This window comes from Amblyomma maculatum, chromosome 2 (assembly GCF_055883805.1).
Source record: "Amblyomma maculatum isolate TAMU_Amacu chromosome 2, ASM5588380v1, whole genome shotgun sequence".
NCBI lineage: Eukaryota > Metazoa > Arthropoda > Arachnida > Ixodida > Ixodidae > Amblyomma > Amblyomma maculatum.
Genome location: NC_139345.1, coordinates 76,713,209 through 76,726,157, shown reverse-complemented (window position 1 = coordinate 76,726,157; position 12,949 = coordinate 76,713,209). Strand labels below are relative to the sequence as shown.

Here is a 12,949-nt window from a genome sequence, read left to right as displayed (position 1 = left end):
CTCGCCTTGGCAAAACATATCAAGTGCCCGCTCTGGACAATTCTGGAAGAAACCATAGGATGTGAACATTTCATTTTCTCTATCAATAGTACGAACCCCCATGTGCAAAAGCCACTCGGTGAAATTAGAATCACCAGTTTGGACTCTTCTCGAGCCACACAACCTTTCGGCCCAAACCATGACAGATATATCTGAATGAACACAAAATATATGTCGTCAACACTGTACCTACACCCGTTTATCATCGCGATCAGAAGAGCAGCCGGCTGTGGATATTCATTTTCACCTCTCTAAAGTCGGTCTAGGCCGCAGTAAACGCTGGCTCCTTCAAAAACACAACTGTAAGCTCACGTTTCGAAATGTCAACCTAAACTCCAGGTCTAGAAGTATGCCAAACAACATTTGTCTTTGTCTTTTCTTTGTAGCGAATTTGTATTCTGTAGCAAACATAAAGAGATTGATGCTACTGAATGGCATTTCTTTTCTTCCCTCGTATAACGCTGGCGGAATAGGTTTAAGTTATCAAAACCATTAGCTTGAGTTTTGAAAGCACTTTTTTCTAATTAAACGAAAAAGTATTCCGGTATCAACATGAGTGCTCTTCCTGAAATATAGAGCACCAATATGCTCAACAACAAAAGTGAAACATTCCGAGAGCACTGCGGTATCTACACACCTACACAGCAGAAATGCGAAAACAGGAGCTTTGCTGCTGCACATGGTGCGACAGCGTTGCTCTCATTATTATTATCAAATAAATACACCGCCATTATCGTTGCTACTGTCATCGTTGTCATTATCATCGCTACTATCATCTTCATGGTAGACAAGGAGAATTACAGCGTTAGTTTCACGGGAGTTGTTTGCACAGACTGGGGACTTTGAACCGGAGTGTCTGTTGTTTAGAGTTTTGTTGACTTGGTGCATCCTATTGCGCATCGTGTTGATCTGATGCTCTTTTCTAAATGAGCACATCGTCCATGTACACAGGACATTGTTTTAGTGTAATAAATACCATGCTGGAAAAAAAAAATCCCGGGGTGGCGCAGCTGGTTAAAGCACTCGGCTGGGGATCTGACGAATGGAGGTTCGATTGCCAGTGGAGGCAAGATTTTTATTTTTCTGATGAAGTCTTGTAGTGTAGACGGATCTGTGCGCTGTCTCTTGGCAGTTATCCTGATGACGTCATCAGAATAATTAATAAGTGACACATCAGCGCACAGATCCGAGACTACACTACACTGCACTGCACTACCTCTCTCTCTCTCTCTCTCTCTATATATATATATATATAAAGAGGGCGGTAGCAGTGATAATGACGGTGCAAAAATGTGACACACCGTGTACAGCAGCAATCCTTCGGCTTTCTTATTTCTGCAGTGCAGATTCATGAAAAAATCCGATCAGATGCTGCTGTTGCGACACGCGCCACTTATTTCAAACGCTCTGCTTTCATTCTTTTTAGCACTCTTGTCTTCAGTTGGGTAACTGGCTGATTAAGCAAGATGCAGTAGACAGACAGTTCTTATGAACTGTCTGTCTACTGCATCCTCTTCTTTGTTACTACAGTTGGAAGAAGAAAGCAGTTCGCGTATTGGTGCTAAAGCACTGAAGCGTGCGCCAGACCCCAGAAGAGATCTTGTGTGATATCGGATGATGGGATAAGCCAAGAAAGTCTTCGTCTTAATATAGTTATCAACGAGTAGATGACTATATATGTATTTCAGCCCTTCACTGGTGGTAAAACTTGGTATATCGAAGTGTATATGCAACTGCTAGCGTACATCCGAAACATATTTGGCGTTTTTTGTCAAGAGTAAAAACCCAAGGTATCAGTCTTTTTTACCTAATTCAATATTTGGATGCCATCTTCTCATGTCGCCTTCCTCGAGTCTTCGAATCACCGGTTTAGTTTTAAACGCTTGTTTCAATACTCGTTATTTTCCGTATTTTTTGTTCTCAATTGCTCGTCGTTACAGGAGAACAGATCTAAATGAAACAAAAATATTAGGCTCGTTCTCCTCTATTGCTTGCATTATTTTTAGAAACAAATATTCGCCCACATGTACGGATACAGAACTGCATGGGAGGAACGCATTATGGATCCTCAAAAGAAAGTTTTATCACACTTATGAATTTAGGCATTTTCTATTTGGGCCGTTCAGTTGACTGGCGACAGTGTTACCACGGACTATCTCTATCCTTTTTTTTTTTTTTCGTTTCTCTCCTAATCTGCATGATATAACCATAATTTTGGTGCTACAACAGGTTTGTTCCTTATTTAATGAAGTCAAATAAAATCAAACCTTATTTTTCTCTCGAGAAGAAGACGGGGTGACGACTAAAAGCAGCTTTAGTGCGGCTTGACAAGTCGTATTTCTTACCTACTCTTATCTATTTCTTATCTATTCTCCAATACATTGTTTTGAGAAGCCAAATTTCTTATCGATCTTATCGATTTTTATCTATTCCCCGATGCCTTACTGGTGTGGAGCGACATATATACTATAGGTATAGTCAACCTATTTAGTGTCCTGTATTATTATATATTCACAAAGTTTATATTCTGTAGTTACAACAGCGAGCTTTTTCTTAGAACGATCTAAACCATTTGTCGGTGCTCGACTCCAAAATAAGGGCATTTTATTCCTTCACTTTCTGCTTTGTGAGAATTTCTCGGTAATTTTTGCGCTCGCTTGAATGCACTGCTTACTAGTGTTATATATACTATAGAATTATGGTTAATAATAATCAACAATTTTGATCTGCTTAAGGTGAGCCCTTCTTGTCCCAGCGAGGGTTTTTACCTTTTCAGCTTTAGATGTATTTCTCCAGAACTAAAATCGTCGCTCACATGGCACGCCCATTTCTTTATAGAGCTGCATTGTTCTGGACAATTGTTCAACAAACTAGTGTCATAAGTTTGCAAAACTATCCTGGATATATGCAGGATGTCCATATTAGTCAATTTATCTGCATTTCATCAGGTAGCGACATAATTTTCTCCGCCTGAAATACGAAAGGTGATCAGTATTGGCGTCTAAAGCATGAAACTTATCCAAATCCTATCGCATATGTAGGGATTGTTGATGGTTAGATATACAGACGAACCTGGAGCGATTTCCATAACCTCGGTATTGCAGAACGTGAGCAGAATAACCGCATATTTGAAGGCCACAAAGTCCCTTTCACAGCGGAAAACCTGACAGCAGGGGCCTTTTAGTAATGAAAATGTCCGAATTGGTCGAGATTGTTTGACAACACTTGTGAAGCGGCGGAATAAGCGCGCAAATGAATTGCTTTGAGAAAAAAATTAGGTACGGTTAAACGACAATCCAACTCGATGCGTTCAAGCGCGAAAACACACACGGACACAAGAAAGGTAACGGAAGTTCAAGATGCGATAACACACACGGACACAAGAAAGGTAACGAAAGTTCAAGGCGCGATAACACACACGGACACAAGAAAGGTAACGGCACGAAGCGCTCCGTCCCGTTACCATTTTTGTGTCCGTGTGTGTTTCCGCGCCTTGAACTTACGATGAACTATCACCAACTAGCCCAACAAGACGTTCTTGTCAACTCGATACCATTGGACTGCGGGTCATCCACGCTATCGCTAAGCCATGTAAACACGTTCGCACGGCTGTGTTAGAACGAAATGTATATTATGCATGCCGTGCGCCCATCACATTTTGTGCTATCTTCCTACAGCATGCCAATGATTATGCGTGAGCTCACTGAGGTAATCAGCGAAGTAATAAGTGCCATCTCATAAGCATGCAGCTAATTTCGGAGCAGGGGGAGATTTTAGCCAACGTATATAATTATCTAGCTGGTATACTTGAAAGCGCATAACTACTAACTACATGTTGGTGGGGGGGAGTGTAGAGAACAAGGGTGTGCAAGAATCACACCCTTCAAAGAGAAACTAAAGTGTCCCCTGCTATATTTCATGTTTATGCATACATGGCCTTCCATCACGCTCATCTAAGTATGAATGAGACTTCGTGCAAAGCTTCCATCGTGCGATCGTCAAAAGCGATGACGCGTTTCGGCAAGTTTAATTGGTTGTGGGGCTTAGCCTCCCAAAGCGACTCAGACTATGGGGAACGTCGTAGAGATAGGTTCCAGAAAATTTCCACCATATGCCGTTCCTTAACATCCACTGATGTCACACAATACACTAGACCCTGGCGTACCGCCTATATGAAAGTGCAGCCGCTGTGCTCGATATCCATGTAGTCGAGCGCCCTATCCACTTGTCTACCATGATGTGTCCCACATTTTATCATATTCGGTCTCTCTACGTAATAATTACAAAATACAGGCAAGGCTGCTCAGGGTCACCAGCTGAAAACTTGTAAATGCATACGAATCGCAACATGCATACAGCTAATCCCGAGGAAGCGAGTTTGGCGTGATTTAGGCGAAACTTAAGGTACCCCGTGTACTGTGCAATGTCATTGGATGTTAAATAACCCCAGGAGGTCGACATTTATCCAATTGTGGTGTTCCTCATAGCTAATATCACTTTAGGAAGCTAAAACCTAAAATCTAGTATACTATTAGTTCTTTGTACTGGCCACTGTTAAATTCTGTTTGAACAAGGTGAGCTAACCAGTGAGCATATAGCATTATCTGCAGACCTGTGCCATAATAATATTATGCATTCTTTCTTTCCAGGAGAAAAAGGTATTCCACTTTGTTTTGTTTGTTCTGGCTTCGTTTGCTGCTCATCATTTCTTCCCTTAGAACTGTCTAAGGCTGTCTTCTCGAAAGATGTCGGTTGTCGATGCAACGTCTTTACATGTCCAGTGATGGGCAGCCTGGCGCGACCGCTCTTCCGGTTGGAAGATGATGACGCAGCACAATGCGTTATAACAAAGCAATTACTGAGTCAATGCTAGCATATAGAAAGTAGTCGATTCTTCTTTCTGTAGAGCGACAAAGCAGCGAAACTTTCTCGCTGATGCAGTGCTTTATCGATAGAAGCCCAATCAGCGCAATACCTCGAACGGCAAGCGAGACACGTCCCAGGCAATGGCACTGAGCTGACTTAAAGGTTCCCGCGCGCAAAACACAAACACGATCAGGGATCAAGAAAGTGTACAAGAAATATATTGATGTGCAATGCAGAAGCGCAAGAGAAAAGAACGCAGCTTTCTTCGGCGATTAAAATATGTTTCGGTGATAACACAGGTTCCACCAATCAGAGGATAGAAATAAGTTCTGCAAGCCTTTGCTCTCGACCGTATTGTTCTGCTCATACGCTATACCCGCTGCTAACCAATGGTGCCTGCTGAGACGCGCATCTTCCTTTTCTACGTCCGTTGATCCACACGTCACGTAGTGCCAGCGTGATTTTATTGTTTCTTTTTGTTATTTTGAGATGTTTCGGCAATAGCTTTCCACATATCAGAATACTCGAAGCTTCTTGTAATAAGTTTACCATCGTTGAATCCTCCAGAAGCAGCATCGACATAAAATTTTACTGAAATGTTTCAAAACCCTAGTACTATCCTATAAAGAAAACAGGCTAATGCAGCGGGTATTTCGGACATTTTTTCGGTCTGTAACAATTTTCGTCACCAAGGTTACAAAACACTTTTTAGCATCTGTGATGAGCTTCGTAACTTCGTAGTCGTCTCGTTGCATTCCAGCGTGTTCGAACATCTTGTTTCAGCGTGCAGGATCAGTAAGTACAAAACCATGTCTTGGTAGCGCCTCGAGGCATCCCGTTCAGTTTTTAATTCACTGATAACAGACCTTCATTTACGTGTCCTTCGCACAGTGTAGTCGACGTGGTGCTACATGCTGCGCCTTTAAGCGCCAATTGATTATTCTCTTTCTGTACCTCGGTTTTACTAGGGCAAAAGTCTTGAAAGCGTCATTCCCACCTGCCGATCATCCAGATATCGTTAATATTTAAATCAATCATGATGATTAGAGTTGATTAAACATATTCTTAATGCGTCGCAGTCATAGACACGGTTAGTAAGTCATAGACACAGTAGTCACAGTTACAATTTTGGATACCATAAGAACTCAATGTAGATTGCGACACATGCACAGACATGTATGAGCACGCCATGCGTTACTATAGCAACAACGATGGCGCCACAGTATGGCCAGAAACATCAACACACCAGGCGTTGCTATAGCAGCAGCGGTGACGCCAAAGTAAAAAATAAAAATTACATGTCTACTGTCGCAACAGCAGCAGCAATGCTCAATCTTTCGCGTTACTGAGTGCAGGTACTACACTGCTCTATAATTTATTTTTTTTACATCCATCACCAAGAAAAAATTGTGTCAACTGAAATGGCGGTTACAGCTAATAGTAGAAAAGGCGATGTTTCCAACCATGCATCATCAGATAGCGGCGCCTGGCTCCTGCCGGACTCAGCCTGGCCGTATTATAGCACTTGTATAAGGTATGGCGGCGTGCAAGACATGTCTACTGCTCAGAGAAAGTGAATTCTGATCCGGCATAGTTGACCAGCTGTGGCTGGCATCCCCTGGAGTAATCACAAGCTATCTGTTTTGCAGAGGGTGAGAAAAAGTCAACTTTTAAAGGGGTAATGCTGTGTTATATCGCTTACTGCTCCCCATCAATTATGTCGTGAGCATGCTTACGCAGCTTCGACAAAAGTACTTGCTGGCGTTATTTTTGCAACATTTTACAGTATTTCACGTTTTCCACGCGGAACGTTACAGGATTTATATAACGCTGACCCAGTAAACAGCATTCTCCGAGGAAAGACGAGGGCGTCGTGCTGTAAGCACTGAAAGCGAGATGTCAAATTGGGGTAATTCCAGGAGACTGTGCATGTTGCAGTAAGCTCTGTCGCGTTCGTTAAATCAGACAACTTCGTAACAGAGCACAAACGACATCCGTTTATTTTTGGTTACAGCAGACGACTCACGCCCCAAGCGTCTCTCCGTGGTTTTGTCTTTCAAGCCTTCTCGTCTTGGCTTGTCTGTCGACTCGGGGCTGTCTTGTTTCGGTTTCGGTTTCGCAACACATTCCCCCCCGAAAATGACTTGTCATTTTTCTTCGTTTACGTGATTTCCAGGGGGTACAAGAGTTGGATTGGTCGCTTGAGAGATGATCCTCCAGGTAGCTTCAGCAGGCACGATCTCACCTTTCCGTCTCTTCCCGGAAACAGTTTCTCAATTCTTGCAATCTTCCATTGTTGCCGTGGCTGCAGGCCATCACGAAGGAGTATCAAATCCCCTTCCTTGAGTGTTTTTCCTTGGCGTTCATTTTTCTTTTGTACATTTCGCAGTTCCTCGAGGTACTCTCTTGTCCATCTGCGCCAGAAGGCTTCTGTAGTCTGCTGGCGTCGTACCCATAGTCTGTAAACTGATACGTTGACCTCATCTGCTTCGATTTTCCCCACACTAGGCAGCGATGTGAGGCGTCTGCCCGTCAAGAAGAATGAAGGGCAGAGGGGTTCCGGCTCTCCGGGTTCGTCGTAGACGTGAGTTAAAGGTCGAGAATTTAAGACTGCTTCAATTTCTGCCAGTACAGTGGTTAGCTCTTCGAAGGTCAGAAACTTGGATCCGATCACCTTCTTGAGTGCAAGTTTGGCTGATCCGACGAGGCGCTCATAAAAGCCACCCCACCATGGGGCACGCTCCACTATGAACTTCCATTCGATTCGTGCTTTTGCGACGCAGTCAAGAACCTCTGGTTTTCGGATAGAGCTCCATAGATAAAGGAAATCTCTGTTGGCCTTCTTAAAGGAAAGCGCGTTGTCACTGTAAATGACCCGAGGTATACCTCGTCTTGAGATGAAACGTCTGAGGGTCATATGAAGAGACTCTGCGGACATGTCTTTTGCGAGCTCTAGGTGCACCGCTCCTGTTACAGCGCAGGTGAACAGTGTGATATAGGACTTGTGCAGCGAGTTTTCTCCTTTCACCAGAAGTGGCCCCGCGAAGTCAACTCCTGTTACCTCAAATGGTTGAGCCTCGTTCACTCGATCAGTTGGAAGCGGTGCTGTCACTTCAGTGGCTGGACGGGCATTGTAGCGCTGACAAGTTATGCACCCTTTGATGATTCTTTTCACTAGCTGACGGGCTCGCACAACATGATACCTCTCTCTCAACTGCACCAGAGTATCTCTTGCTCCACCGTGAAGCACTTGCTGATGTGCTTAACGCACGAGCAGTTCTGCCAGTCGATGTCGACTTGACAGTACAACTGGATGACGTTCGTTGTACGGCTTGCCGCTTTGTTGAAGTCTGCCGCTTATGCGCATGATACCATCGTTGTCAATAAACACTGGAATGTCTCTGAGAGGCGAGTCTGTGGGAAAGCGTTCGCCTTTTTTCACGCACTCAATTTCTCTTTTCAGGTCATCTCGCTGAGTTTGCCGTATCCAATATTTTTCGGCTTCATTCAGTTCAACCGCCTTCAGTGGACCTTTGTCACTGCTCAGACGTCGCAACTTCTTGATGTATCTAAATACCCATGCAGTCACTCGGAACAGTCGTGTGGCACTGCTGTATCGATCTGTGTCCAACAGCATGGGAACTTCTGTGGTATTCGTCGCTTGAAGGACCTCTACGCTTCGTCTTTCTTCCTCCATTGGCGGAATGTTCCTTGGGAGCGAAGAGATCTGTGGCCAAGCGTTTTCCGTAACCTTCATCCAGTGCGTTCCTTCCCACCAGGTGGCGCTCTCAACAAGCTGATCAGCTGTAGCTCCTCGAGTCATGATATCCGCCGGATTTTCTGACCCTGGGCAATGCCTCCACGCTGAGGTATCGGTAAGACGCTGGATTTCCACTACGCGATTCTTCACAAATTGCTTCCATTGCGACGGCTCTCCAACAATCCAGTGCAGTGCTATCATCGAGTCAGTCCAGAAATACGTCGTTTGCGGTGGCTCTTTCAGGCTCTTCAGAATGTATTGATTCAGTCTGGCAGCCAAGAGGCACGCCATCAGTTCCAGTCTTGGCAGAGTCAGTTGTTTAATCGGGGCGACCCTTGACTTGCTGATTAGGATGCTCGAAGTTGTAATCCCATCCGCATCCGTTACGCAAATGTAGGCCACTGCTCCGTATGCCACAGGACTTGCGTCAGCAAACACGTGTAGGAGTGTTTTCGTGGTAGGCTCGACAGCGTCGGATTTGTAGCACCGCTGCACTTGAACTCTTTCCAATTCGTTTAGTTCCTCACACCACTGCACCCACTTCGTGTCCAGATCCGTCGGTAGGATATCATCCCATTCCACATTTCTCTGCCGCAACTCCTGGAATAAAGCCTTTGCCCTGACGGTGAATGGAGCTCCATCCAAGTGGGTCATAGAGTCTCGCCGTAGTCTTGAGCACAGACCTTTTTGTGCTTGTACCTGGCTCGGATGGATCGCTTGCCAGTGGGGTGAATGTCAGGTTATCTGTGCTTGGGTTCCATGTCAATCCCAGCACTTTGAGAACTCCTGGGAGGTACCCGAGGTGCCTTGCTTCGCAGTCATCCGCCACAAAGCGCTCGTTCAATGCCGGATTGTTGGATGCCCACTTGTACAGTTTCATAGATGTCGCGCTGAATATTGTATTCGCTTCTTCATAGATCTTCAGCGCTTCGTCTTCGTTTTCTGCTCCCGTTAAAAGGTCATCCACATACAAGCACTGCGCCAGTAGCGAAGCAGTCTCCGGATAGTCTCGTTCCATTATATTCAAATGATGTCGAGAGTAGCTGTCAACAAGAAAGGACTTGCGGTGGTTCCGAAGGGAACTCGCTTCATTCCCCAAGTCTGTATCTCGCCTGTTGCTCCAGTTGCATCCGATTTTGCATGGTGCCACAGAAAGCGCAATGCATCTCTGTTGTTCTCTCTGATCTCGATTTGCAAAAATGCCTTTTCAGTGTCGGCTACCAAAGCTATTTTGTGGCTTCTGAAATTTAGTAACAGTGCTACAAGGTCGGCTGTAAAATTCGGGCCCCTTTCGAGGTTTTGATTCAGGGATTTTGCCTTCTGTCCATGCTATGAAGCGTCAAAAACTACTCGCAATCTCGTTGTATTACTCGTTTCCCGAAAAACCGGCTGATGGGGCATGTAGTAGACCAGCTTTCCATCTTCCTCTTTTTCTACTATCGGTTCAGCTATGCCTTCCATGCAATACTGTCTGATGACAGCGTCGTACTCCTCCAAGAGATGAGTTTTTCGAAGGTGGTTTGTCAGTTGTGACAAGCGTTTTTCAGCAACTTCCTTGTTGTCACTTAAATCTATATTCTCCTTCCATGGAAGGGCTACCTCGTATCTAGAACCATTGCGCCTGATATTCTCTTCGAAAAACTCAAGCAGCTTGTGCTCCGCACAGCTGTCATCATCCGTGACTCCGATCGACTCGAGAGTCCAGAATCGTTCCAAGCAGTTTGCAGCTTCTCTCTCGGCAAGTGATACACGAAGAGCAGTGATTTGCATGCATTGCGAGTCACGAGTCTTGTACCCTACTGGGCCCTGAATACACCACCCAAAGGGTGTCTCCACTGCTCGCAGTTTCCCGTTGAGCTTCTTGTTTCTTCCCGTTACAAGTTCCCAGTAGTGCTCCGAGCCGATAAGCAGGTCTACGTCACCTCTTTCGTTATCGTAGGTCACGTCAGCGGCAGTCAGGGCTCCAAGTAATTCTTTAATCTTGAGGTCAGGGATCGGGATCCTTTGCTCACAGATTATGTTGGTCTCAAGAACTTCGATCTGATACATCTTCTTATTGTGCGCGGTTAGCGACACCAGCACTCTGTTAAAATCTCGTTGTGACTGGTGTCCGCCGAACACACCAACCTTCAGCGTTTCTTTTCCAACAATTTTACAACCGAGTTTTGCAGATGCTTTCTCCGTGATGAATGACCGTTGGCTTCCGCTGTCAAAGAGAGCACGTAAGTATAGGGCCTTACGTTCGCCGGCACACAATATCGTTGCTGTTTGTAGCAGTACTTCTCGCTGTTTAGGTACTTCTGACGTAGACTGCAAGTTCACGGGAACAGTCGTCACATCGTTCACATCAGCCTTGACTTTCGGATGGGTGAATTCCGGATCACACATGGTTGTCGCGTGTCGTCCTGCACAAATTGTGCATCTAATCTTGCTTCTGCACTCGTTAGCACGGTGACTCGGTTTCACGCATCGAAAGCAACGTCTTCCCGATCGTAGCATTTTCTTCTTTTCTTCTAATGGAATGCCAGCACAGCAAGCGGCAGTTTCGTGGTCACTCTCCTTGCAAAAGAAACAAGAATTTGGTTGTGCGGTTTGGTGAAGTAGAGCTGCTGATGATTTAAATTTCGTTCCAGCGCTGTTCTTTTTACTCTCTGCTTGGCTGAACATCTTCGGCTTTGACGCCTGCTGCTTCTTACTCATACTTTGCTGCGCAACCAGGTTTTCGCGGCTTTGCACTTCGATCCTCAGAAAGTCAACAAGCTTGTTAAGTAATGACAGCGTACCTTTTGTAGCTGTTTCTCTTTCTGTTGACTCTCCCGGTGCGTCGTCGTCCCGCAGCGGAATTCCTCCTCCGGCCGGGCTCCGTGTTATGGCTTCCGACCCCTCCTCCCTCGCCACGGTCCGATGGAAGTCGAGCAATAATTCTTTTGGCAGAGCGCGCTGTACGAGGGGGAAGAGAAGTGTTCCGTACGTTTCCTGCTCCTGGCCAAGCGCCTGCAGGCCGCGGATCCGAGAGACGAGGGTATCGTATAACCTCCGGAGGGAGCGTATGTCTTCGGCGCTCCGCACAGGCTCGAGATCCAAGAGCGCACGCATGTGCGCTTGCACGATGGCGTCCGCTTTGCCGAAACGTCTGGTGAGCAGCAATATGGCGTCGTCATAGCACTGCGATGTGGGAGGGAGGCCCTGTATCGTTCTCGCTGCTTCGCCTGTCACCACCGATTTTAGGTATCCGAATTTATCCAAGGTCGTCAGACGGTCGTTTTTGTGAATCATTTGCTCGAACTGCTCCCAAAATTCTTGCCATGACACTTCTTTGCCGTCAAATTTTATGAGCTCTAACCTTGGAAGCTTCACCTGGCAGGCCCCGTTCGTCGTGGCTGCGTCGTTGGGGGGTGATGCTTCTTTCGTCTGCCTCTTTCCTTGAATTTCTTTAATTTCCTCTTGGAGCTTCGCGATGTATGTAACGACCCGGTCGTCATACTCGATAGATTCCTCATAGTCCTGCTCAGCTTCTTTCTTTGGCACTAGCGTCTCGACAGAGGCGTTAACTTCGTTCAGCTGGGTCTGCAGAGCGCTAAGTCTCGCCAACAAAACACTGAGTTCTTTTACATTGTCCACGCGGCTCTTCATGCAGGAGTCAATATCGGAAAAGAGGCGGGTCACCTGAGACCGAAGAGCCGTTCTCATCGCTTTGTGTCGTTCCATGTCGCTGCACTCTGGTAGCACTGGGCGGCGGCTTCGGGGTAGAAATTGGCTTTTTCTTCGTTATTAGTCGCCTCCAGGACTGGCAGTTGTCTTCGTTAGGTCGCGGCGTACATCCCGGGTTTCGGCACCAACTTTATCTTTATGTCGCGTTCGTTAAATCAGACAACTTCGTAACAGAGCACAAACGACATCCGTTTATTTTTGGTTACAGCAGACGACTCACGCCCCAAGCGTCTCTCCGTGGTTTTGTCTTTCAAGCCTTCTCGTCTTGGCTTGTCTGTCGACTCGGGGCTGTCTTGTTTCGGTTTCGGTTTCGCAACAAGCCCAGTGTGGGGCTTCATAGAGAGCGAAAGGCTCAATATGACGAAAAGGGGCGATGTCTTCCAGGGTACCGTTACCTAGCTGGCTTGCTATACTATGAAAAAGGAGGAGGGAGAGGGAAAACAACATGGGAGGATGCATAAAAAGAGAGGAATTTTAGAGGCGATATTAAATGATTGCGCTATACAGTACTCTACCCTCTGTGGCGTCTCTCGAGAAAGCGATGGTTCTTGCGATAAGCGTTTGCGAGAGTGG

The 12,949-nt window shown here is 45.9% G+C and overlaps 2 protein-coding genes across 2 annotated transcripts; both read right to left on the bottom strand.

The window, feature by feature from the left end:
• Positions 1-7,066: 7,066 nt before the first annotated feature.
• On the bottom strand, positions 7,067-9,319 carry LOC146199066 (uncharacterized). Its single transcript, XM_084592032.1, has 2 exons — positions 8,177-9,319; positions 7,067-8,119 (listed from the first exon to the last, which is right to left on the bottom strand). The coding sequence occupies exons 1-2, from the start codon at positions 9,317-9,319 to the stop codon at positions 7,067-7,069; spliced, it is 2,196 nt and encodes a 731-aa protein (XP_084448158.1).
• Positions 9,320-9,994: 675 nt separating this feature from the next.
• Positions 9,995-12,355, bottom strand: LOC146199065 (uncharacterized). The gene has a single exon (XM_084592031.1). The coding sequence runs from the start codon at positions 12,353-12,355 to the stop codon at positions 9,995-9,997; it is 2,361 nt and encodes a 786-aa protein (XP_084448157.1).
• Positions 12,356-12,949: the final 594 nt, after the last annotated feature.

What these genes read in the sequence shown, in the direction of transcription:
- LOC146199066 (XM_084592032.1), bottom strand. Translation starts at nt 9,319, where the DNA reads ATGACCCACTTGGATGGAGCTCCATTCACCGTCAGGGCAAAGGCTTTA. An exon ending in ATCGACTGGCAGAACTGCTC is followed by an intron (nt 8,120 to 8,176) that starts GTGCGTTAAGCA and finishes ACTCTGGTGCAG; the next exon opens with TTGAGAGAGAGGTATCATGT.
- LOC146199065 (XM_084592031.1), bottom strand. Translation starts at nt 12,355, where the DNA reads ATGAGAACGGCTCTTCGGTCTCAGGTGACCCGCCTCTTTTCCGATATT.